Source organism: Ustilago hordei (assembly GCF_900519145.1).
Source record: "Ustilago hordei strain Uho2 genome assembly, contig: UHO2_contig_03, whole genome shotgun sequence".
Classification (NCBI taxonomy): Eukaryota; Fungi; Basidiomycota; class Ustilaginomycetes; order Ustilaginales; family Ustilaginaceae; genus Ustilago; species Ustilago hordei.
Genome location: NW_024545288.1, coordinates 1,195,212 through 1,220,480, shown reverse-complemented (window position 1 = coordinate 1,220,480; position 25,269 = coordinate 1,195,212). Strand labels below are relative to the sequence as shown.

Sequence of the window (25,269 nt, the reverse complement as noted above, 5' to 3'; positions counted from 1 at the left end):
TGCCATACTATCTCTCTTGTGCTGTTCGTTGCCCTCATTGAGTCACCCCTTTCCAATATGACTTCTCCTTACCATACTCATTCACAGTCAGCAGCCACAAGTGCGCCCCCTCCTCTTCCCTGCTGTCATCAGATCGTTGCTCGGCTGCATCCACATGAGGACTTGACTCCTGCAACCGAGTCTCCTGCCTTGCCAGTTCCAACTCGTGTAGTTAATCCCCTGGCCTCCCCTGTAGCTCCTCGTTCACCGTTGGAGCCGCTTTTCTTGGGGATGGATGATGACACGGTCATCCCCAGCCCCCCTCCTTCCCTGTTCCTGATCCCTCCTTCTGCACTTGGGGGGAGTGACTATTCTCCAGCTTCCCTGGAGATCGACTTGTATGAGGTGGATGCGAGATGCCCTGCACCAGAGATGTCGACTCCGGAGCGCCAAGCGGCATGGGAGGTTGAGTTAGCTCGCTCTCCTACTCCTCCTCCTGCCACCGACGATATCATCGACATGGTCTTGGAGGTCTCCTGCACTGGTACTCCGGTTTTCCATCCTGGGGTTCAACCCCTGATGCCTCCTCCTCGTTGGATGGGGTGTCGAACTCCTCCTCCTCCCCCTCCTGACTGCCATCTCCTGACAAATGGGGAAATCGCCGGATGGTCTGAGAGATTCTTTGTCGCTGAGCTCATGGCTCGGATTGCTGACCGATACTTCCCTTTGGATTGGGACGTCCCCACCAGTTCCTTGCCTGAGCGCCGCCTTCACAGGCTGGTTATGCTGCACCTTACTGAGGGTTGTATACCCTGGCCTAGTTGGCAGTGCCAGCGATGCTTTAACCTTGGTACTCCGTAAGTATCTCCTTCCCCACTTCTTCCACAATCTGCTAGTGCTAATCCTCCTTCTTTCATTCAGTTGTTTCCCTTTGGCTTTCACCAACCCTTTTGGTGAATGCCACTGAATTCCACGTGCTTGCACCCATTGCTACTTGGCTGGCTTGGGTCATTGCGAGTGTACGATTCCTGCCCATCCGGGCATAGAATATCCCGGTGACGGTACCCCGGACATGCAGCCATGGGGCTCGCATCGGGCTGAGCGAGCCCATCTAACCATGCATGATGGCGATGGCCCTGGCCTAGTTCGTTCCCAGGAGCGAACAATCAACCCTGTCATGACTCAAGACTGGGTGACCGCGATGCACGTCATTTGGCATCTTCGTTGCCAAGAACTAGTAAGTTCACTTCTCTGGGCGCTTCAGACTTATGTTGAGTGCCACAATTGACTATACTCTGAGTGCCAGCCTCATGAGTCTGTAATGGAGTCTGGTGGTCCTCCAGACTTTATCAATGAGTGGGTGGCCCCTACTGAGGAGGAGCTGGTGATTCGTTCGTCTCTTGCTCCTCCCCCTCCTCCTTCCTCCTATGTCAACATGTAGCAACATGTCACATTCTGCAATATCGATGTCTCTTGTTCCTGAATGAGTCTGTGTCCTGACTCCTGTGGTGTCGCTTATGAGCCTGGCTGTTGATTACCATGCTCTTGAGCCACTCCTTGTATGTTGAGGGTAGTATTTCAGATCCTCTTCCTGAAATCTGCCATACCACTAGTACTGTGACAGATTTCCATGTAGTCTGTAATAGTGCCTATTCTGTCACAGATTTCGCTCAAATCAGTTCTAGCTCCCTTCTTACCGATTTCTCCTTTTCCTCGTGCTTGCTAGTCTCGTCCCCCCACTGACACCTCATACTCCTGGATGAGGTCAGGGCAATTGAGATTCGACACTGGTTCCCAAGAGGCAGCCTCTTCTGGGTACCCTCTCCAGAGCACCTTATATTCGGTCATCCTGTTGCATGAACATTTGCCAATGAGTGCTTTGACTTCAAAATCGAGATCCTCCTCTGGTAGCGGTGGTATGATTGGTTGTTCTGACCATTGAGCTAGGGAGCTCATCCTTGCTGGTTCAAGCAAGGACACATGAAACACATCATGTACTCTGAGGCTGGCTGGCAACGTGATCCTATATGCTCATTGGCCCACCCTTTCCTGAATTGGGTAAGGTCCCGCAAACCTAGTGTCAAGTTTCAGCTTTGGTTGTCTGGTTTTCCAGTTTCAGCGATTGATGTAAACCATATCGCCCACCTTAAACTCGATGTCTTTGTGTTTCCGGTTGTACTGTTCCACTGTGTGATGTTGTGCTTCCCTAATCTGGTCCTGGAGGTACTTGCAGCGCTCTTTTCCATTGACTAAGAACTCGGAATGATCTGGGTCATTGACTCCCAGCCACTGAGGAATGTCAGGGTGAGCCTTCGGGTTCCAACCATAACAAGTGAAGAACAGTGAGACACCGATACTATTGTGGACTGTGTTGTTATACACAAATGCCACTGTCTTGAGCAGATCAGCCCAATCGTTCTGCTCATAGTTGCAATACATTCTCAAGTACTGCTCTACCACCTGGTTGACCCTCTCAGTTTGTCCATCAGTCTGTGGGTGATAAGCTGTGCTGAGGGAGTGCTTAGCACCTATACCCTTAGTGAACGCTTTCCATGCCTTTGAAATGAACTGTCTTCCTCAGTCGGAGACCATATGGTCTGGGTAACCAAAGTGTTGAACCATGTACCTCCAAAGTAGTATGGCGGTTTGTGTCGCCGTGACTGTCTTATGAGTTGGTGCCAAGATAGCATACTTGGTCAGTCTATCGACAATGACCAGGATGGAATCAAACCCCTTTGACACTGGAAGGCCCTCAATGAAGTCCAATGATACTGAACCCCATGGTCTGTCTGGTGTGGCAAGCGGTTGGAGCAAGCCATATGGATGATGGCGAGGGGCTTTGTACCTAGCACAGACAGGGCAGCTTGCAACATAGTCAGCAATCCAAGCTGTCATGTTGGGCCACCAATAGTGCCTCTGGGCCGCTCTGATGGTGGTGTCTCATCCCACATGACTGGCAGTGATGCTGTCATGGCATTGGGTCATGACCATGAACTGTAGATGTTCGACAGAGAGGGATTGGCCATCCACTTCCTGAGCACTTCGTGACCAGCAGTCATTGGTTCGTCCAGGCATTGTTACCTTTGGTATAACCAATCTTCCCCCACTATGCCATAAGCCATCTTTGGTCTCGAATGGCTTCTTGGCATGTATCTCCTGTAGCTCTGGATCCAAAGGCTGAAAGATCTTGGTCAGGTCCCTGAGTCCTTTCATTGCTATGGTATCCATCATGAGCATGGGAGCTGCCAATACAGACTCATTCTCTAAGTCTGTTGGTAAGACCGATTCCGCCGAAATTGGTAGTATTGCGCTTGTTATTATGTTTTCTGCTGGAATCTGTTGTAACCCACTTCCTATTTCGATGCCGGATTCCACCTTTTCGAACACCCGAGAAGGCAGCAGTTGCCACACATTGTGTTCCTGTTCTTCACTGATTGGCTGCATGTCAATTCATCTAGTGAGGGCATCAGGTTCGCCTCCCTTGTCTCCTGGGCGATACTGCAATATGAAGTCAAAATCTGCTAGTAGTACGGCCCATCGAGCTTGTCATCCCATGATACGATGCTGTGACTTGAAGTATTTGAGTGCTTCATGATCTGTAAGGATGACCAACTGACTCGGCAATCCTGCTAACATGTGTTGCCATTGAGTGAGACAAGCTACCACTGCTAGAAGTTCTTTATCATGAATTTCATAGTTCTTTTCAGCTGAGGACATCTTCCTGGAGTAGAATGCTACCAGATGCCAACATCCCTCGTGCTCTTGTTTGAGCACCCCAGTGATGGCGAAATCACTTGCATCTGTCTCCAGCCTTGTGGGAAGGTGGTAATTAAAATGCTGAAGCACTCCAGCCATTGTGAATGCTTGTATGAGCTTGTGAAAGGCTTGTTGAGCCTCTTCTGGTAGCTCAAACTTCTTGAAGTGTTCTGTTGGTTTCACCAGTGAGGTTAACGGCTTGGTGATTCATGCAAAGTGAGCTATGAATCGCTGGTAGAAGTTGGTGAAGCTGAGAAACTGTTGGATGTCATGGATTGTCTCTGGCATTGGCCATTCCTTCACAGTTTGCACCTTCTCCGGGTCCATCTCAATCCCAGTGGGGTTGATGATGTACCCCAGGAATTCCACTGTGGTGATGTGGAACTCACATTTGGACAGCTTGGCAAAAAGTCGATTGCTCCATAATCACATGAGGACTTCTGTGACATGCTGTACATGTTCTTCCTCTGTACTGCTGAAGATGAGGAAGTCATCTAAGTATACAACCACATAGACTCTGATGATGTCCCAGAAGATGTGATTGATGAAGGACTGGAAATGAGCTGGCACATTCGCCAGGCCGAAAGGCATTACCAGGTACTCATAGAGTCCCAATTGTGTGCCAAATGCAGTCTTCCATTCATCTCCTTTTGCTATGCGAATGAGATTGTAAGCTGCTCGCAAGTCTAGTTTCATATAGACCTTTGCCTTCTGAAGTAGGAAAAGCTGCTCCTTGATGAGGGGCAACAGCACCCAATTCTTGAGGGTGATCTCATTCAAGCCATGATAATCCACACACAGTCTGAGACCTCCATCCTTCTTGGGTACAAAGAGCACTGGTGATCTCGCCGGGCTCTTTGAGGGCCATATGAACCCCTTCACTAGGTTCTCATCCAGGTACTTCCATAACTCAGCCATCTCCTTGGGTCCCTTGAGGTACAGCGGACCCTGGGGTGGCCTACTGTCCTCCATTAACTCAAGATGGAGGTCATGTTCGGTATGGTGGGGCAGCTTATCTGCTTCCACCTCATCAAACACGTCCCAAAGATGTTGATATGGCACAGGTATCTCTTCCACTGATACCTCCTTATCAATCTCGACTTCCATTTCTATTCCCTTGTCGTCGCCGGTGGGTACAAAACCAAAAGCTGGGAGCAACGATGGTGGGAGGTCCAAGAGTATGACCCCGATGGGTCTGTCTTCAAGAGCTGCCTGTATCAGACTTGCCGCTGAAACGAATTCATTACCATGTATGGTTGGACATGTCGTTCCCTTGTCATAGGGGCCCATTACTACCGAATTCGGTGAAATCAGTAATAAGTTGTCTTCTGTAGCAAGCTCCTTTTTTTGCTTGCTTGTTACAGCAGTTTTCATCGAATTCTGTGATAGTTCCACCACTACAATCGATTTCGTCGATTTCGTGTGTAAACCCTCAGCTACCACTTTCTCAGGGGGCTGCTTCGGGGGTCGCTCCTGTACTTGGGGCCTGAACTCTAGTTGCCCTGTATCCTATCGTATGGTTGGTTTGAGCCTTCTAAGTTCAGTGAACCCCAATATGAGGTCATAGTCGGCCGTATTGGCTACCGATATGTCAACTACACCTAAACTGTGGTCACTGATAGCAACCTGTATGCTTGCAGCGCTATTGATGACGAGTTGGTGTCCAGTGACACCATAGATCGATCTTGTTTTTGAGGGTTTTGTGGGTATTTGGTGCCTGCTAATGAAAGAGTCTGAAACTATGGACAAACCGGCACCAGTGTCAGCAAGTATATGAGCTGGGTGGTCTTGGACCGTCCTGGAGAGCTCCAATACCACTTTTCCTCCGCTGGTAGAGAAACATACCTTACAATCTTGATATATACATAGCAATGGCAAGGAGGTTTGTAGAGCCATGCATGCCATCAGTGCATCGCCCCACTGTCATTTCCCTCATCGACATCGTCTTTGGCCTCCTCATTGTTGGTGTCCATGGGTGGCTGGTACAGACTGAAATCTAGGTCTTCGGACTCACCTGTCTCGGGACTACCCATTTGTCCATCTCCTGAGTCAGTGGCTCCTTCCCCAAAGAGGTCTTCAGTGGTTATCATGACCTTTGGGCCCATGGTTCGTGGGCCCAGGGAGTCTGCCTTCTTGCTTGGGCAGTCTCTGGCCCAATGACCAATACCTTTGCACACATGGCAAGTGCTGCTGCTTAATGCAGGGCTTCCTTGTTTCGGACCCTGAACAAGCTGGTGGGGGGAGAGGTGATTGGTTGGTCGATTAATGTTCCCTGACAATGTCTGTGTCAGTGGTCGAGTTGGAATGGTCTGTGCCAGTTGTCGAGCAGGGTATGAACCTTGAGCCAGTGGCATAGGTCGAGCTGCAGGGTTTGGTCACGATGGAGCAGCACTTGGGTGCTGGGCAGAGGACTGCTGTAGCAGCATCCTTTGCCAGTCGATCTCTTCGACCTCTCGATACCATTCCCACCTCTTCATGGGTGGGTTCTGCTCAAACTTCTCCTGGAGACTCCGTGTGAGACTGCCTCTGAACAAGTCTATGACCAATTCATTGTCATCTAGGTTAACCTGTCCTTCTAAGTCTCTGAACCGCTCAACATGGTGTGTGGCAGCACCTGGTGCATCGCTTGTGAGCCAGAGAGCCAACAGTTTGTTGTAGGCCTCCATTCTGGCATTCTGAGGATTGAACTGTTCTGTCAGGTGCTCAGTGAAGTAATGCCAATCATTGAACAGTCTTCCTTCTCGGCCTCTGTTGATGCGAAGCTTGGAAGTCCACCATTCGCAAGCACTCCCTTCCAATTGAGCACCCATATGATTGATCATCCTTGCCTGCTCATAGACCTGGTTGAATTTGAACCATGCCTCAGCCTCAAGAATGCAAATCTCAACATCTCTAGGATTGAACTTGGGGAATGGAGTGGCGACTGGCTTGGAGCACAAGAGACTGGGGTCTCCGGAGGTGCTCACATCATCCTCTTGGTCAAAGCCATGAGATTCTGCCCTTGGCCGGTTGTACAGATCCACATGGGGCCTGAAGTATCTGGGCCTGGTGGGTGAGGTGTACTTGTCATAGTTGTTGACTGGCGGTTCGCTTGGTTCCTCGAATGATACCGCCTGCTTTGGACACGATGCTGGGGATGGTGTGGGAGGGTCTCCCATCATCCCTTCCCTAGCCTCTTGATCTTCTGGGTGGGAGGGCTCGATTGCTTCCTCTCCACTCAGACGAGCATGGCATAGATGCTCTTCGCGTTGCCCTTGCCTGGTAAGCTCCAACTGGGCTTCCATTAAGGAGAGTAGCCTCTCGAGCTTATTGTTGAGGCTTTCGTCCATCATGTTGATCATGGGGTGCTGCTTGAACGATCCACTCTAATGTCAGAGGTCGCACACCTGAAACCTGAGATCGGTAGTTGTATCAATACTATTACTGATTCTGTCGAGTTATGCAACAGTGCTTGTGGTATTGCAATTCTTCACGAGATATGTAGTAGAGCCATCTCTATTACTTTTCTTGCTCGAATCTGTAGTTGTGATGAGGCTACTGCAGATTTCGACTGACCACTGTCGGACACTCCATTCAGAGGTAGCTCGGCATGATCAATAACTTATGCGAACTCACTGATGACACCAAAGGTCTGGTGTGGATATGGATTGGTGGTGTCAACTCAAGTGTCCAGTGCATCGACTATGCTTGAGGTGATCCCCGGACCACAGTGGACAACTGCCTTCGGTTCTATTGTTATCTGGACTGCTGGTTGCTACGAACTGCCTTTGGATGTCAGGAAACAGTGATACAACACATGTGCTTTGGTGAGGAGCAATCTATTGATTGCAACTTATGCTGACTTGAAAACTAATGAGTACTTATGTTTCTAAAGTATTGACTAGTTGTATGGTGAGTAGAGTGGATGTCCCTCCACTTGACCATTTGTGATGAGAAGGTATGGTTATAAACCTCTTCACAGCATCGCCAGCGACACTGCTCCAACTCCCTCTCCAGAGAGTACCTTCACTGCCGAGTACTGTGCAGGAGTCTCCATTGAAACTCCTCCCTCACCACGCCTTGTCGCTCCTGTCTTTTCTGAGCTGTATCAACTCCATCAACACTGCTCCTCCTCCTCGTGATTGTTCACTGGTGCCTGCCACACAGCTCCTCTTCCCTCAACTGGCAATGGTTCTCTTGTCTGCATATCTCCTGAGCCCCTGAGCAGTAACCGTCTGCATGCTTCGTGAGCTCGGTCCCTGTCTCAGCAGCACTCGATCCTCCTCGCTTGCGAGCGTAGTCCCTCTTGCATGTGAAATCGTCGTACGAATGTTGTTGTCACTGATCTCAACGAAATCTGCCATACTATCATACTTACTGCAGATTCTGGTAAGATCTGTGATATTGAGTTTGTTCATGCAGATCCCAATGAGATCTGTCATAGAACCAGGTCTACTACCAATTCTGCTGAATTCTTCCATAAATCCACTGGTCCACCCGATCCTTCGATTCCTGCACTACCTTCATATGAACTGTCGGGTCTTCCCGCTTCCTGCGCCGCCAAGCCCATGACACCTACCTCAACTCAAGCCTATACCATGACATTTACCTAAAGCCACTGGTTGGGACCAGGATACCACCAGGAAAGGTACTGAAGCTTGTAAAAGGGCTATACAGCCTGAAACAATCAGGCTGCGAATGGAATACTGAACTAGATTCCCACCTCCGAAAGATTGGTTTCTACTGTATGCCGAGTGCCTCATGCCTCTACTCAAGAGGGGCAGGCAGAAAACTCACAATCATCATGGCATACATGGATGACATGCTGATTGCATCACCTTGTCGCCAAGAGGTCGACCACACTAAGTCTGAGATCATGAGTAAATGGGGAACAGAGGACAATGGACTGGTAAAGGAATTCCTAGGTATCAAGATCACTTGAGAGAGAAAGCAAGGCAAGATATCACTTGATCTAATTGCATATATCAAGAGCATGGTGAGTAAGTGGCTAGAAAGATCAAGTGAAAGAACTTGGATCCTGTCATGGGCCTGGATGCTCAAGAAGCAGGAGGGTCACGGGTTCATATGGAAGGAGCACAGGTATCGAAGATCTAGTCGATACCAGTAGAGAGCATGGTCGTAGTGCAGTCTCCATGGAGACCATGGACTCCTACGGACTCACATGCAAAGGAGGGCCAAGCACAGCCACGAGGAGGACCAAGCTCAAGGAGCAGGCACAGCCACGAAGAGGACCAAGCTCAAGGAGCATGCAGATGGTTACCACTCAGGGGCTCGAGAGACAAGAGCCAAAGGAACTGTCACTGATCAAAGGAGAAGGAGCAGTGTTGAAAGAGTTGACACCAGGTCATGAGGAGGAGGAGCAGTGTCGAAGGAGTCGACACAGCTCAAGAGGCACAGGGGTGCCAAGCAGGAGAGGCCCCTGAACAGCACTCGATGAAGAAGGTACTCTCTGGAGAGAGAGCAGGAGCAGCATCGCTGGCGATGCTGTGAAGAGGTATATAACCATGCTTTCTCATCATCATAGGTCGAGTGGATCCTCATCCACTCTACTCACCATAACTAGTTATCACTTCAGCATAAGTATATATTAGTTTCAGTCAGCATAGCAGCAATCTATCAAGGTTGCTCCTCATCATAGTGTGTGTGTTGTATCACCACTACCTGATGTCCGAAGGTGCCCATAGCAGGTTAGCGGTCTGGATCAAGATAGAACCGAAGGCAGTAGTCCACTGTGGTCTGGGGATCACTTCAAGCATCAAGTCAACACACTGGACACTCGTGTTGACACCACCAACCTTATCACCAACACCATCAACCTCATTATCATCAACACCCACCAACCTTATCACCAACGTCATCAACCTCATCATCATCAACACTCACACCAGACCTTGGTGTCATCATAGCATTGATATTGATCATGCTGAGCTACCCCTGAATGGAGTGTCCACAGAGGTCAGCCGAAACCTACAATAGTATATACAACGAACGCCACCTGCTGTCACTGCACAACTTGATAGTCACTGATACCGAGACAATAGCTGTCACACAGTTTGATAGTCACCGAGTATCTCGACAGACCGACCTGGGTTTCAGGCGCGAGACCCCTGACAGATCCCAATGCAGAGTGTGGCGGGAATCGCCGGAGGAGACAAATGCATGCCAAGTCAAGCCAAGCAATATCAAGAGTTGGTGGGGCAACTCTTATGGGTATCTAATACAGTAAGGCCAGACATCTCATTTGCAGTAGGAAACCTGGCAAGATATATGTCAGAACCAATTGACAGTGCATGGAAGGCTGCAATACACCTATTGAAGTACCTAAATCAGATGAGCGACTACCAACTGATTTTAGGAGGAGTACATAGGAAACATGCAAGTCAACCAATAGTTACATATACCGACATGAATTGGGCCTCCAACCCTATGAATGGATGAAGGAGTACATCTGGGGCAATCACATATGTGTATGGATGCCCAGTCAGCTGGAAATTGCACATGCAGAAATGTGTAGCACTATCAGCAGTGGAGGCAGAGATGGTTGCCACATCCAAAGCAGCAAGAGAAGCACTCTTCTTCTCATACTTACTCAGAGATCTAGGAGTGGCTGGAGTCAAACCAATATTGCTCACTGACAGTCAAGGATGCATACAAGTCAGCAAGGATCTGGCCAAGCATTGGAAACTCAAGCACATTGACACCAGATACTACTTTATCAGGGATCATGTACAGGATGGTGATATATCGATCGAGTTTGTCAGAATGGCTAACAATGTGGCCAACATTCTCACAAAGCCCCTCAGGGGGCTTAGCACAACAAAGGCATCGAGGATGATAGGTTTGGACATACCATTGAGGGAGGGAGTTGAAGATACATTGGTATTGCCAAGAAATAATGTGTTAGATCAGAACACTCATGATCGGGGAATCGGGAAGACACCAAGCGACAAGGAGGATGAGATGGATGCAAAGCTAGTGGGGCACATGCAACTTATGCTCGAGGGTCGACACCATGGCATGCAGGAGGTATGATAACATGACAATGGTAATGAAAGGAAGATACATGGCACATGGGCATGACTTGAGAGAGTAGGCTTAGCTGGATGCCAAAGCATGTATATATACTCCTGTCTAGTTGTCACTTCCTCATGGAAATATAAGCACTTTTGTGAAGATCCACTTGCTTAAGTTGAGCACCTGACTATGGCCTTACTAAGCGGTGTACCTAAATTCAACTAACGAAGAGCATCATTGCTTTGCAGCAGGGGGATGGGGCTGTTAGAGCAGACATCAAGTCACACTTCCGCTGCTCGGCTCAAGTCGGTGGGAACCGCTCTGTAAAAGGACGTCCAAATGAGAGAGTAAGCGGCTCCACACAATTTCAGCTCGTGTGTGCGTGATTAATTTTCCGTCTCGGCAAAAATCTCAAAGCTCGTGAAAAAGTATTTCTCCCTGCGTGAGAGTGGAGGAAACGCGGAAGCAAAGGCCCGAGCGCAGGTCCTACAGACCACACAACGTCACCATGGAAACACACACCGCGCTTCCTCTTGCCATCAACCCCCGTTAGCGAGCTGCCGATGATGATGAGGATGAGGTCAAGAGTGTGGGAAAACTTGCTACTCCAGAAGTCAAACCTCGCGTGATGTTGGTGGTGGAGAGTGGATGTCATTGCTTGGCGTCATCATGGCAAGGCGTGGAAGTGTATAGCTGGCGTAAGCGAAGGCGGTTTCAGTGTGAAAGGGAGTCGCGGGATGTGTGAGGGAGGCTAACTGTAGATCCGGGCTTGATTTTTAGAATGCATTTGCTCTACGTGGAATGGGGCAGAGGAGCTGAGTGCATCAACCACGTCCAACCAAACCCAAACCCACCACACACACCCACTTGGTTACAGCAGGGATTGCATATCCGCCTAACATCACCCACCCCTTTCTCTTTCTTCGACGACCTTCATTTGCGCTTGGACGCTCTTGCAGATAATCCTCCATCACCGTCTACTTGGTGGCACGCATCGCTCAAACACACACTCCTAATCATCGAACCAAGTCCGTTCTTTCAACACTCACTCCACCACCACCACCACCACCACCATCTCACGCCAACGAAACACCTGCCTCCCATATCCCCCCTTTGAACTTTGCGCAAGATGGGCGGCAATACCAACAACAACAACAACCGTCGACCATCGCGCGGGTTTCCCGTAGATAATCGTCCAATCGATACCCTCGAGATCGTGTACTCAGGATGGATTCTCAAAAAGAAACGAAAGAAAATGCAAGGTTATGCCAAACGCTTTCTCGTTCTTACCTCGGACGGTATCCTGACCTATTCCATCTCTCCTGAAAAGCCGACCAGGGATGCGATCGAAATCCCCCATGCTTCTGTTACTTCTTCCATGAGGCACGGTACTATTCATGTCGATTCCGGGTCCAGCGTGTTTCATCTTAAAGCGCTCTCTCCGCAAGACTTTGAATTGTGGAGGACCCATCTGAGGAGTTTTATCCCCGAGAGACCAGCTGGGAGCTTGAAGAGGCTGTATGTGAGCAATGGAACCGAGCTCCAGCCTGTCGATCTAAGCCAGGTGTTTACGCATTTAGATCAGACTGCGGCGCTGGTTAAGGATCTCGAATCGCGCAGCGGAGGATTGAAAGGAAAAGTGGGAGCGGGGGGAAAGAGTGCAACGGATGCGATTATGGGTGCATTCGGTGCCAAGTCCTCCTCCTCTTCTGACGAGCAAGTGGCTGCGTTCCATCTCACCGCCGAGAACCTCGTAGCTGAATTCGAACAACTCAAAGCAGCCATCGAGGCAAAGATCCCTAGGGTGGATGAAAATGCAGGTACTATGCGAAGTATGTCCACTCTCACCGGCGCCGATGGGGGTGCGGCGGGTAGGGGGAGAAGCAGTAGAATGAGCATCAGTTCGCTAGCTACAACCGGAACGGACTCGGCTATTTTCTACGATGCTGATGCTGGAGGAGAAGAGTTTTTGATGGATGATGAGCATCAGACGGAGGAAGGTAATACTAGTAGGCCGGAAAGCATTGATGCCGAGGGAACCGACTCGGAAGCGGAAGAATCGAACCAAGACACAGACGAGACTAGGACTCTTTCCGAAGATAGCCGTTCCAAGACTTGCACCGGCGGTGGGGGTGGGGGTAAGGTTGTGCAGTACCGAAAGAAACTGCCGGCTAAGGTGTCAGGCGATGAAGTATCGCTGTTCAGCATGCTTAAAAAGAACGTTGGCAAGGATCTTTCCACCATTTCCTTCCCCGTTTCTTTCAACTGTCCACTCTCGCTACTCCAAGCTGCAGCAGAGGAGTACGAATATGCAGCTGACCTGCTCGAACGTGCTGGCAAGTCTCAAGATTGGGTGGATCGAATCTGCTTAGTCTCTGCATTCGCCATCTCCGGATACGCCTCCACCAAACTGCGCGCGAGTCGAAAACCCTTCAACCCCTTGCTCGGAGAAACATTCGAGTGCGTACGACAAGATAAACAATGGCGATTCCTAGCGGAGAAAGTGGTTCACCAGCCGCCCATAGTCGCATTCTATGCAGAAGGCAAAGGGTGGAAAGCACAAGGTTGGAGTGCAGTCAAGAATAAGTTTTGGGGTAAGAGTTTGGAGTTGATCCCCGAAGGTTCTATCAGGCTTGAATTCGGAGATGGCGATGTGTTCTCCATTCAAAAACCCTCTTCTTTCATGCGGAACTTGCTTGCGGGGAACAAGTATCTAGAACATGTTGGGGAATTGGTTGTGACGAATGAAAGTACGGGCCAGAGAGCCGTACTGGAATTCAAAGAAGGAACAATGTGGGGCGGATCTTCATCCCGCAATGTCGTAGAAGGGAAAATATACGATGCGAACGATAGCACCGTTACCACAATGAAAGGTAAATGGTCGGACAGCATTTCTCGACAAAAGGACAAAGAAAACTACCAACTGCTGTGGGAGGCCAACGAAATGCCTCCGTATGCAGAAGAGTATTATGGGTTCACGTACTTTGCTATGTCTCTCAACGAGCTCAGCGAGGACTGCAAAGATGTGCTCCCCCCGACAGATTCAAGGCTTAGACCCGATCAGCGAGCGTTTGAGGAGGGACAAGTGGATAAAGCAGAAGAGTTGAAGCATAAGTTAGAGGAAGCTCAGAGAGCAAGGAGAAAGAAATTGCAGGGCGAATACGTGCCAAAGTGGTTCCATAAACAAGATGGCGACGGACCAGGGTGGGTTTATGGTGGCGCTGATGGTGTTGACTACTTTAAACTCAGGAAGAAGGTGGCCGAGAGTGGGGATAAGGGCGCTTGGGACGAGGTTAAGGTTCCGAACGTCTTCGAGGTATAAGTCTCTATACACGATCAAAGCGTCTTGTTGTCTTACAAGATCTTACGCACACCTTCACAGGCCAAGTTGGGCTGGGTTGCTTCGGTTGCATGTTTCAACTTCTTGTTCAATTCACGTTTTGTCAATATTCACACACGTCAATGCCAAGTTCCGCTTCTCGATTTTGTTGGTTCTGACACCATTCTGCTCTGAGTAAGTTCGGATGAGTGAAGGCTATCTAGCAAGTCATGAGGGGAGAAAGTGCGCTGAGATATTAAAGAGTCGAGCTTGATGAGGCGTCCATGCACGAACGAACGAACGAGGGAGGGAGAGGAAGGTCACAAAACGCAGCGAAGCAAACGACTATAAACGCACAGCAATATACCATCCACAAAAGCTCAGACTCTACATTCGATCCCTTTGCTGTCCAGAGCGACGCTACACCAAGCCAATAGTACAAACACATCTAAACCGATACCACAACCCCTGTTTCCCACTTTCCAAATCGCCATTCTCCAAATGAACCGTACCCAACAAGCTGCTTGATTTCCAACCCCAACTCTGACTGATCGTAAACTTGTCCGGCCCGCTGCTGAACTTTGTTAGTGCTGTACCCAGAGGTGAGGGGCAATGAATGCTGAAATATGCACGGAGTTCTTTGCGCGTATCTCGATAGGGAGCGGCGGGGAGTGGACAAATGGAGTATACGGAGGGACCGGACGGGTAGAGCGGGACGATAGGGGGTGGGTGGAATGGTGGGACTGTTGTGTTGGAAGAGGTGATGGGGTTGGAGGTGGTGTTGGTGGGCATGGTGGAAGTGCGGGTGGTGTTGTGGATGGGGGTAGAGTCGATGGAGAAGAATGGCGAGGAGAGCGAGGTTGGGTCTGCGTGAGAGGCGGTGAGGCTGTTGGCGGCGGAGGATGCGGTTGCGGAGGATTGGGTAGGATCGTTGTTGTCTAGTGCGAATAGATCGTGAGTAGTGTTGTTGTTGTTGTTGTTGTTGTTGTTGTTGCGCATGGGGGAGCTGGAGGAATTGCTGCCTCCCATTCGAGTGATGGTTCTGCCGTTGGGCATGGTGAGTGTGCTTCCACTGCCTGTGGTGTTCATGCTTGCAGAATACCCATGTCCACCGGCACGCACAGGAGAAGTGAAGCTAGTGTCGAAGAAGGTACCATTTCCTTCGCCTCCTACTCCGTCATCTGTAATTGTAGGAGCAGCTGCTGCTGATGCAAACATTGAGTTGCTTGCCGCAAACTGCTGTTGTGCAGTGCGATTGGTGCGAGATGACGACGTGTGGGCTGCAGCACCTGCCTCTGCACCACTCGGGGTCGTCGATCCCTGTCGGTCCCTGTGCGACGTACGCGAGGTAGGCGTCTCCACCGAACCACCAGGCCAGACACCGTCAGCCGACAGTCCAGGCGCCACCTGCTCCCCTCCTTCCACCGGTGTCGGGGCAGATGGCGGAGGAAGCGACTCCAACAAGCTCTGCCTGTGCAAGTAGATACCTAGCTGAATGCCCTTGACCTTCTTGACCACCTGAATATAAAGATTCCAGACACTGCCTGCATAGAAGAAGGTCGGCGAGTAGAGTCGCTGCTTCTCTTGCAGCTTGTCAATCCCAAAGAACTCGACACCAACCCTCATTGGCTCGTAGCCACTCCATCGTTCAGGGGACATGCCATTGGAGTCAATCGACTCAGCGTCAGCTCCGTCCCCATCATCGTTGGGGTCGTGCGAGTGCGAAGTTGACTCTCCAGCTGTGGATCGTCTTGCGTCGCTCTCGTCAAAGTGTCGCGGTGATGATTCCCTCGCCGACGCTTCCGAGGTGGGAGACAAGTGTCGATAGGCAAACTCGCCAAGCTCGCGACCAGTGGCGACATCGTTGGCCATGCCGTAGTAATGCGATAGATCGCGTTGTTGATTGGACTGGTTCGAGGTGTCATGATGGATCACTGCATTGATCGGCAATGTGTGTGGAAGTTGAATCGCTGCAGTGCCCGAAGGACCGAGATTATCATCTGCAAAGACAGAAGTGGCATTTCCTCGACCATCTTCGGAACTCGGTGCTCGACCTGCAATCGACGCTGTACCAGCTGTTGATCCCACCACCGACATGAGACCATCACCGAAGCGAACAGTATCGTCCGAGGGGACCATGTAGAACCTCTTGCTAAGCAGTCCTGCTTTGCCTCCTCCCAACGCTCCAAGCATTAGTGGACTCGCTGCAAGGCCACCTAAACCAGAGGTGGATCCGAAGCTCATGTTGGCATCACCATCGTCCGTCATATAGCCTGGCGTGATGGATCGGCTACGAGAGAAGCGTCGTTGCGAGTTCGCTGCATGGAGACTCGACTCGAAAGCTTCTCTAAACTCGGTGATGGAGCTCGAGATACCCAGCTCCCCGGCTCCATCCATATCTTGGGCTATCGAGTCGGGCGCGTCAACGGATGATGCATCTCTGCCAGCAGCCTCTGCCTCCTGCATGGCTGCAAGTATGGCTTTGCGTCGACTGTCGTCGGTGCTAGACATGATGTGCATTTTGAGCTCATTGCTGATCCACAGAGCAGCTTGCAAGACATGAAGCGGAGTGTAGGGCCGACCTGTTGTCGGCGAAACGTCGGCTCCGATCTTGTTGAGCGCGGCGAATGGCATGTGCGAGTAATAGATGCCTGAAGAGAAGAGCTCTTCGTATTCAGCCTCGTCTTGGTCGATCGAGGGAGAGAATGAAGTCGGGTCGACACCATCATTCCAAGCCTCCTGCAAAGGCGTAGCCGCAGCCGCATCTGCATCATCGTCACCGCCTACAGATGAGGTTCTGCGGAAAGCCTTGAAGCCGAATCCATCACCTGCGTCTGATAAGGCTGCACTATGAGTCGAAGCTTTTGTTGCACCACCCGCCTTCTTGCTCGCTTCGGAAGCTGGGATCTTGTCCTCATCCTTGCGGATCCAGTCGTCGATCAAGCGATCCAGGACATTGATGAGTGCTTTCTGCCTGCGTCGGAATTCGACGACCTTCTTTGCAAACTCGTATCTGTGTTGTTCAGAGGGAACGAAGAAGGCATCCGATGAGATGATGGCGCGGACCCAAGAGCTAGGCATCGAGGGGTAAGACCAAACACGGAGTCGTGGAGAAGGCATACGCTCCTTTGGATCCGGCATGCGTCCTCTCGGCAGCATCGAAGTATGCAAGAGATCGACATCGCCAGTGTGGAGACGGTCACGAAGAACTGCCAGCCTTGCATAGTCGCGGTCTTCCCGACACATGCTGATCCAAGTCTCGATCTCGATAACGCGTTCGCGTTCCATGGAGGATTCCAGCTCAAAGATGTCAAAACCCCAGCGTGCGAACCAGCAGACGCAAGCTTCTCCAATCTTGTCTGCTGTCAAGCCATACTGATACTCGGGAGCAATGTTCTCTGTGGTGTGGATATCGAGCCCTGTTGGCCCAGTGTCTCGGAAGCCTGCCGTCTTCTTTGCCGATCGCTTCTCGTCGCGACCAGGCGTTTGCGATCGAGGCTCTCCCGAGAGGCTCTCAGGGTAGAGGGATTGACTCTGTCTACTCCGGAAGGCTTCTCTTGTTGGAGTCGTAGACTCGTGCTTCGACTCGAAGGTAGACGAGGTGACCTGCACCTTGTTCGAGAAGTCATGGGCAAAATCGTCAGAGACGGTTGCGTCAAGGCTGTCGAAATTGGTGTGAGTCTGCTTCTGTGCTGCAGCGCTCGTTGATGGATCCGAGCGAGCAAGGTCCTCGAGTGTTCTTGCAGGCGCTTCGAGCTCCCAGTCCCATTCGTCTAGATCGTGGAGCATCTCGTCGGAAGCAGATCGATGCAGGTCAGTGCCTTCAATCCCACAGCCGATCGCAAATCGGAGGTACTGGACGACAGTGAACGGTGTTACTGAGCAGATTACAAGCGTGAGTGCCTGTGAAGTGACGCTGGGAATGTTGAGGTAGATCGATGTAGCCAGCAGAGATAGAAGGAAGCGCGGAGTTGCCGGGTGAGAGCGCTTGTGGATGAGCAAGTTGGCAAGCTGTAGGTCAGAAGGCTGAGACACGCGCATAGCGAGAGCGGGCGAGAAGGGATGCGTCGAAGAAGGTGTCGACCAGAAGGGGAGAACGAGTTTGGGCCCATCGCCGTAGAGGCGAGCAATGCAGTACTCGAATGCTGCTCTGCTGATGTTGGGGTCGTCAAAGTGGAGTTCCACGGCATCATTGTCGGTATCCTTGTGTGTTGCTGAAGCTGCGTTCGCCGATGAGGAGGAGGATGGTGGCGAAGCATGTGACTCTCTATGGCTGTGCTTCTTGCTGAGGTTTGCTGCAGCAGATTCAGCTGCTAGATCTTCGGCATAGCCTCCACAGAGCATAGCTCGAAAGAAGCCCGATTGAATAAGAACAAGTCGATGTAAATGATATAGACGACCGAAAGCTCTGATCCGAATGTCAGAGCATCGGCCGCCGAGCAGACCGAGCTGGTAGATATGATGCTGCATGGTTGCTAAGTTGCTATACGGTCCTACAAGATGGAACTTGCCGTAGACGATATGGTGAAGTCTGGAGCTCTAGTGCAAAGCTCTCAGACGGACAACTTGGTGAGCCTAAGTGAAGTCAGCCAGCACGAGCATTCGAAATCCAGATGAGTGTGACGTCGGTTTCAGCGGTGATGAGATGCTGATGAGATGCTGATGCTGAAAGAGGGTGCCAGGGTGGATGAAAGGCGATCTTGTCGGAAGGGTCCGATGTGTCGCGTGTGATTCAATAGAGTTAAGTGTAGTTGACATACACACGCTACAGTCACAAACTACCAAACCAACACTTTCAGCATTAGAGAGACCATTTACCATCACTGTCACTTCTTCCTGGCTCGGCTCTGCTGCTCTGACCTTGTGTTGGTTCAAGCGACGGACGCGCGAAGCGCGTGATCTGTGTGTGACTTTTTTGGGCATAACTACAGAGTGTTTGTATTTCATAGCGGACGAGCCACCCTGATTTCGCTGCCGTTTACAAAATCAAATACATAAATTCTTTTTCTTTCCTTTTCGCCCTCTTCTCGCTCTTTTTTACCGCCCGATAAGCGCTAAAATGCAGGGTGATGCAGGGTCTAAGCTTTCGAAAGGCGAGAAAAAGTGGAATTGCCTGCTTGCAGCGCTCGGATATGATTCTCATCACTACCAACACAGCCGCAGCATGCGTTCGATAGATTAAGATTGATTAGCAAAGACGAGTAAGGCAGTAGTAAATGCAAACATGGACATCAGAGAGACGAGCAGTGACGTGGTACGGAATGATTAGAGAAACTTAGGCATAGGTATCGTCGACAAAGAGGAAGAGGAAGGAGACAATCCTAACGAGGCATTCAAAGTCCAAGTCATTTGATTCACCTCGCGAGCAAGTAGGATTTGGGCCCAATCCGGATGCTTCCTAGATCACTGCAGGAGGCAAGCAGGAAGGCAGACGGTTCACCTTCCAACCATCGGCCTCTCGAGGATCGGATCTGGGTCAAAAGGCTGCGCACGCTCGCCACCAGCAATCAGGTCGGTCCAGTACAGAGTGTCGCCTCTTTTCAGCACGCGGCCTTTTCTTGAGCAAGAAAAAGTAGGACCTCGATTGCTGCTTGGACTCATGTGGACCTCCTGGTTGCTTGGTGGAGGACCGTTGAATCGAGGATCGCGGTCAAGGTACTGTTGCTGGTGCTGGTAGTGCAGTGCAACATTAATCTCGGCCTTTTCTGCCTCCAGATCATCCTCGTCCAGTCCATGCGGAAGGCGATACACATCGCGACGTGAGGCATTCGAGTGACGGAAGAGCTCGGCCTGTGAAGCTTGACCCATCTGCTCGTCCTGCAAAGCTCCTGCATATGCCTGTCGTGGACTGCAGTGCATCTGAGGTGCTGGAGGTGGCATCACCTGCGCTCGAACACCGGGCTCGCCAGGAATGTATCGACGCTCCCGAACTGAGATCTCGGAACAGTGCAATACGGTGCGATGACCGTTCGAGCTTCTCGAGTGCTTCATCACGCTACTTGTGCAGCGAGCGCAAGGTGAGATGATATTGTACCCCACCTGAGCTCCGCACCCGTAGCAACCCAGGCTTTGCGTCAGACACTCGCACGTTCGCTCCACTGGTGGCTCGTTCGAGTCGACACCGCCATGGAACGAAGATCCGGCAAAGAAGGGTCCGCAAGTCGATGGAACAATATCAGTGCTGTACAGAGTGATGTTGGGCTTGAGCAGCAAAACCGCCTTCATACCACGATCGCTAAGAAAGTTGCCGCAGTGCTTGCAGTTAAGCAGATACACCTTGTGCTGCGCTTCCTTACTCGACGACTGCGAATTGGAAGAGACGCTGGTAGAGTGAGCATGTGAGCTGCTCGTGCTAGTACGAGGTTGCTGCGATTCAGCATGGCGGGATGGCCAAGCCGGTTGCTGACGCAAAGCCAGATGCGACTGTAGCGCCTGTCGAGTGCGATACAGTTCAGTCTCGTGCATGGTGGAAGCGCTGTGTACTTCGAGCATCTCGTTTCGAGATGGTCTGGAAGTAGGATAAGGTGCAGACCTTTCGAACACAAAAGTGCGCAGTGATGAGGCAGACGTCGAGGCCGATCTCGATGAGCTGGCTCTGGAGCTAGTAGCGGGGATAGGAGCGAGTGCGTATGCTAGTTGAGGCAATTGAGGCCAAGAAGGCAAGAGCGATGCAGCTGGCTGGGTTGCTGGGCGTGGCCTCGCTGATCTATCCGACATAGGCACTCAAGCAGCTCGATCGAGTATCAAAGTCCGCCTGTCTCACGCACAATGTTCTCGTGCGTAGCTATGACTGAGCTTTGATGCGACAGTGGAGCAAGGATGTCGGGGATGCCGTCGATTGCGAGTTTTGAACTGTGCGTGATCGGATAGCTGGTCAGAGAGTGCTCAACCAGAGTTGATTGGCGTCTTGTGATTGCGGACGATAAGCTCGGTTCAGAGTGAAATGACCGTTCGCTTTGTGTTGGCGCTGAGATGGTAGGTGTGTCGTGCGCTAAAGGTGGTCAGGTTGCTCACGACAGTGGTGGTGATGACCCTGTTGTGGACAAGTAGGGTGATTGACGGCAGAGTAGGTGTTGGCAATGCTGAAGGAAAGGGCAGAGGGCGATGGTGTCGATGGAGAGAGGAAGGAAGGAAGCAGGGAGGGAGAGACGAAGGTCGTGGCAAGTTGAGATCGAGGGTAATATCAATCTCAGACCAAGGCCGCGGTAAGCAGCACTGTACGGCGTGGCCAGCAGAAGACCATATGCAATGCAGGACGAGGAAAGGGGGGGTTACCTGGGTTCGAGACTCGCCTATCGCTAAGGGACAGTCGCTGTATTGGCGAAAGAATCTAGAGGGGAGCCAAATTCAGACACAAGAGGGTTCATTCACTGCCGCTATGAGCAAGCGATCCGGGCGGGTGCGCCAAAGATGACAATGCATCGGCTGTCACTGTTGTTTAAACCTGCAAACAAAACCAGAAACGACTGCCTTCATACAGACGGTGGATGCTAGACGCCTCATGAGATGCATCAGACTTCAAGGTCTCGTGTATACGCACGCAGGAGAAAGGGGAGGAAGCGGCAATTTTTAGAGCGCCCGCCCGCTCAACGGCGGCAGGCCAAGGCCGAACAAAAGATCAAGGGAGAGAGAGAGAGAAAGAGTGTGTCTGAAACCACTAGAAAAAAGAGTGTACTGTACAGTTTCATGCAGAGCATTGACCCCACCTGCTGCGTCTGCATCTGCTTTCAACCAAAGTAAGAAGAGGCGATCAAAGCGAAGAAAGAATGGCACGACAAAAGAACCACGAGAGCAAAGCCGCTTTGTGGCGAAAACGAGGTGTAAGACGGTGAGCATTTGCAACACACTCTCCCTCAAACCGCGCTCCGGGCTCGGAGGCATCGGTATCGCAAAGCGTCGCACGACAAGACAATGCAGGCCGGCAAGGTGAGACAAGACAGCTCTCCCAAGTTTTTTACAGTAATTTCACTGTGCCATAAAGGATGGTGACAGATGTGGGTGACAGAATGAGAGACATCATCTCGACAGGGGAGAGAGACAGAGCAAGAGAGCGGTGACGGGAAAGAGAGGCTTTGCAGTACACCGAGCAGATGTCCAAGTCGGGGGTCTGGACATCTGGATCTACTAACTGAAGGGTCAGAGAGACACGACTGCGAGCGGACAAGAGTAACACTCGCTATCAGCATACAAGAGGTCGTGAGCTGCTGCAGCGACATTCTTTGAGAGCACCAGAGTGAGGTTAACGGCGAGGGCGAGGCGGCGATGGGGTGAGTATTTGCAAGCCAGTCATCAGCCTTCCGCCGAGCCACCACAGCCACGCCCCTTTGATGGGCGCCGAAGAAAGAGCGACCGGTTCCAGCCCTGGTCTCAGAAAATGGGCAAGTGCAAGACATCCAAATGTCGACGTTATGCAACACCCCAAAGAGAAGAAAAAAAGAAAAAAAGAATAAAAGAATAAAAGAATAAAAGAATAAAAGAATAAATAAAAAATAAAAAAATAAGAGGTGGTGTAACTTTCGTTATGCCAACGACGCTCTCTTGGTCCATCCGATCATGCAGTCAAGGCTGGTCCCTATCCTTCGAGCTCCATTCCTCCTAACCTATCCTCCCCCCTCTCTCTTTCACTATAACTGACTGTCTCTACCGCTCGTCGACGTTGCAGGCGCTAACGTTGACGTGCTCATGTTTCTCTCGGATTGATGAGCTGCAGATCCAGACAGCTGCACCTTCAAAGACCTTGTATACACCACCATTCATGCTTGGAACACTCACAAGCTGTTTCTCGGGTCGATCGAGCTTCATGCTTCAGACTCATCTGCTCATTGTGCCTTTTTTAGAGGCTCAAACTCGACATGCTATGAAGAAGTGACCATGCCTGCGAGTGAAATCGTTCTGGATCTTGCGGTTTACGGTACACGAGACATGAGACGAACAATTGACCTCATACCGGGCTGATGAAAGCCGCAACGGGCCAAAGATGAATTTGGTCCGAATGAAGTAAAGAGTAGCTCTTGTAGATCGGGCTGGCAGTGCAATGCAATGCAAACGATGATGATGTTGTACTAGATTGCAGGCGTATATTTCGCCTGAGCGTAGTTCTCTTTTGACATTAAGGGAGGAACGAGCACCAGATGAGTCTAAGAGCGGCAAGCTCGTCAAGCTGTGCACTGGTCCTCTGGTCTGGCTGGCTGGGTTGCAATTAAGACTTTTTATGAACGAACGGGGCGGCGCAAGTTTGTGTGGCTGGCTGGACCTAAAACAGCTCACCGATTTCTCACCTTTTCTTTTTTTCTTTTCTTTTTTTTTTTCTATCTTTTTTTCTGGTAGTCCGAATATCCGACATCTTCGTCAGTTAAACGACAACGATCATCAGCTCTGACAGGCAATCAACAGCCTGAGTTCCCTTGTCAGTCAGGCAGCTTTTCTAGCTGATGCTACATGTTCGTTTGATAAGATGAAACACTCCTAGGCTCGCGATGTGTCGACAGCTTGACAGGCACTTGTGACTGCTGAACGCCGCCTTGTTGCGTTATTCGCAATTTTCCTTTCCTTTCTTTGCCTTTGAGACGTGTTTCGCCTGCAAACTTGTAGGTGACCGCAGAAAAAGTGTCATGAGCCGAGACCGAGACTAGACACAAATGAAATGAAATTCGAAAAACGCTGAAATCGATTTTCAGCCCTTGCGCCTCGATTCGCCTTGTCTCGAGCTCAAATCGAATCAAATCGCCAACGTTCACGCATCGGGATCGCGATTCACCGACCCACCACAAACTTGGTTCCATCACTACCAGCCAGTCACCACCTACTCATTGACGCGTGTCGACATGGATCGCTGCTGCTGGAATGACCATTCGATGATGCTCGACGAAAGGATGATCGCCAAGCGACGTTCTATGCCGAAGTACGGGTGCGAAAGAGGATCGATGGCACCCGATCTCGATTTGAAATTGAGCACTCGCTTGGCTCACATCATAGCAACTTGTCATGTTCCTGAACTGCACCGGAGTATGAATTCTCGCAACAAGAATCGTGGGGGGAAACTAGCGATGGTCGTCTTGTCCAGGATCTTGCTTCCAATGTCGCTCAACCCGCACATGCGGTTGTTCTGAGACACCCTGTGCGCCATACCCACAGCATCGTTGAACCTCCGCTTCAAGCCTTGTTCTCTCCCTCATCATGCTGACTTTGGTGCGTCCATCCATCCTGCCAAGCTCAGATCACAGTCAGAAGAATGAGATGCAACCCTTCTGATGCCCGAATATCAGTCCAAATGGGGACACAATGGACCATTATGTTTAGACTGTCGACCAGCTCCGCTTCTTGGCTGGGCACAATAGTAGGGAAGCCAGTGAGTTAACGTCTCGAAGAAATTCAGTTACACCGAGTACAGGGAGCTGCGTCGATGCAGAGGGAGCGGTTCATCGACGCTAGCGCGCTCGTCAAGAGCATGTGCCCTAGAAGATAAGACACTTGAAACTGCAGCGGCAAGAAAAAGCATCAATGAATGTCCAACTCATGCTTCTGCGGAGGTCTTGCCGCCGTCGCGCACACGACACACACTCTCTCTCTCTACCGCTTGCTTTTTCTCGCTGTGGTTATGTTGTGTTGCCATGTGCGATATCCCTTGCCTTGCTTCGATGCGTTTCGGTGTCGAGGAAACTCGACAACCATCCCGTCTCGCTACCATAAGGGAGAGCCTAGGCAGAATCAGCATCGCGTTTTGCCTACGGCTGCGTGCGTGCAAAGAATGACATATAGTCCGGCTGATCAGGCTCGACACTGCTGCTAACAAAATAATCGACCGCTTTTTCGAATTTGCAACGAAACAAAAAACCTTTTTATTTTTACGATTTTCACAAACCAGACCTTAGCCTTTCTTCGCTCCTGGTCCTGCACTTTTGAAGTGCCGACCGCAGGAACGCCGTTGCCGAAATGCCGCGGTCAAAGATCGTCTATCCCCTTCCCGATGCCTGCTTGCAACAAAGCTGCGACAACAATCACGACAGCTGCCACGATGCAACACACGATGATGTTCTGAGTGGTGTTGTGAGAGAGTGAGATTGCCGATGCGGTCCTGCGGCTGACATTTGAGCTCGCTGCCAGACCTCCTGACACCGACGCAGATGCAAGCAGGAGACAATAGCGAACGACTGCCACGTTTCATGTTGCTAGGCCTATGCAACCTGCCCAATGAAGAAGTA

At 50.8% G+C, this 25,269-nt stretch overlaps 4 protein-coding genes across 4 annotated transcripts; 2 read left to right on the top strand and 2 right to left on the bottom strand.

The window, feature by feature from the left end:
- Positions 1 to 57: 57 nt before the first annotated feature.
- Positions 58 to 1,420, top strand: UHO2_01977 (uncharacterized protein; the record flags this gene model as incomplete). The annotated part of the gene is given in 5 exon segments (XM_041559414.1): positions 58 to 784; positions 801 to 836; positions 901 to 998; positions 1,058 to 1,216; positions 1,286 to 1,420. 5 exon segments carry the CDS (start codon positions 58 to 60, stop codon positions 1,418 to 1,420), a joined length of 1,155 nt encoding a protein of 384 aa, XP_041415348.1.
- Positions 1,421 to 11,878: 10,458 nt separating this feature from the next.
- Positions 11,879 to 14,071, top strand: UHO2_01976 (uncharacterized protein; the record flags this gene model as incomplete). Its single annotated transcript, XM_041559413.1, has 1 exon — positions 11,879 to 14,071. One exon carries the CDS (start codon positions 11,879 to 11,881, stop codon positions 14,069 to 14,071), a length of 2,193 nt encoding a protein of 730 aa, XP_041415347.1.
- Positions 14,072 to 14,488: 417 nt separating this feature from the next.
- Positions 14,489 to 18,538, bottom strand: UHO2_01975 (uncharacterized protein; the record flags this gene model as incomplete). The annotated part of the gene is made up of 1 exon (XM_041559412.1): positions 14,489 to 18,538. The coding sequence occupies one exon, from the start codon at positions 18,536 to 18,538 to the stop codon at positions 14,489 to 14,491; it is 4,050 nt and encodes a 1,349-aa protein (XP_041415346.1).
- Positions 18,539 to 19,504: 966 nt separating this feature from the next.
- Positions 19,505 to 20,785, bottom strand: UHO2_01974 (uncharacterized protein; the record flags this gene model as incomplete). Its single annotated transcript, XM_041559411.1, has 1 exon — positions 19,505 to 20,785. The coding sequence occupies one exon, from the start codon at positions 20,783 to 20,785 to the stop codon at positions 19,505 to 19,507; it is 1,281 nt and encodes a 426-aa protein (XP_041415345.1).
- Between the last annotated feature and the right edge of the window lie 4,484 nt (positions 20,786 to 25,269).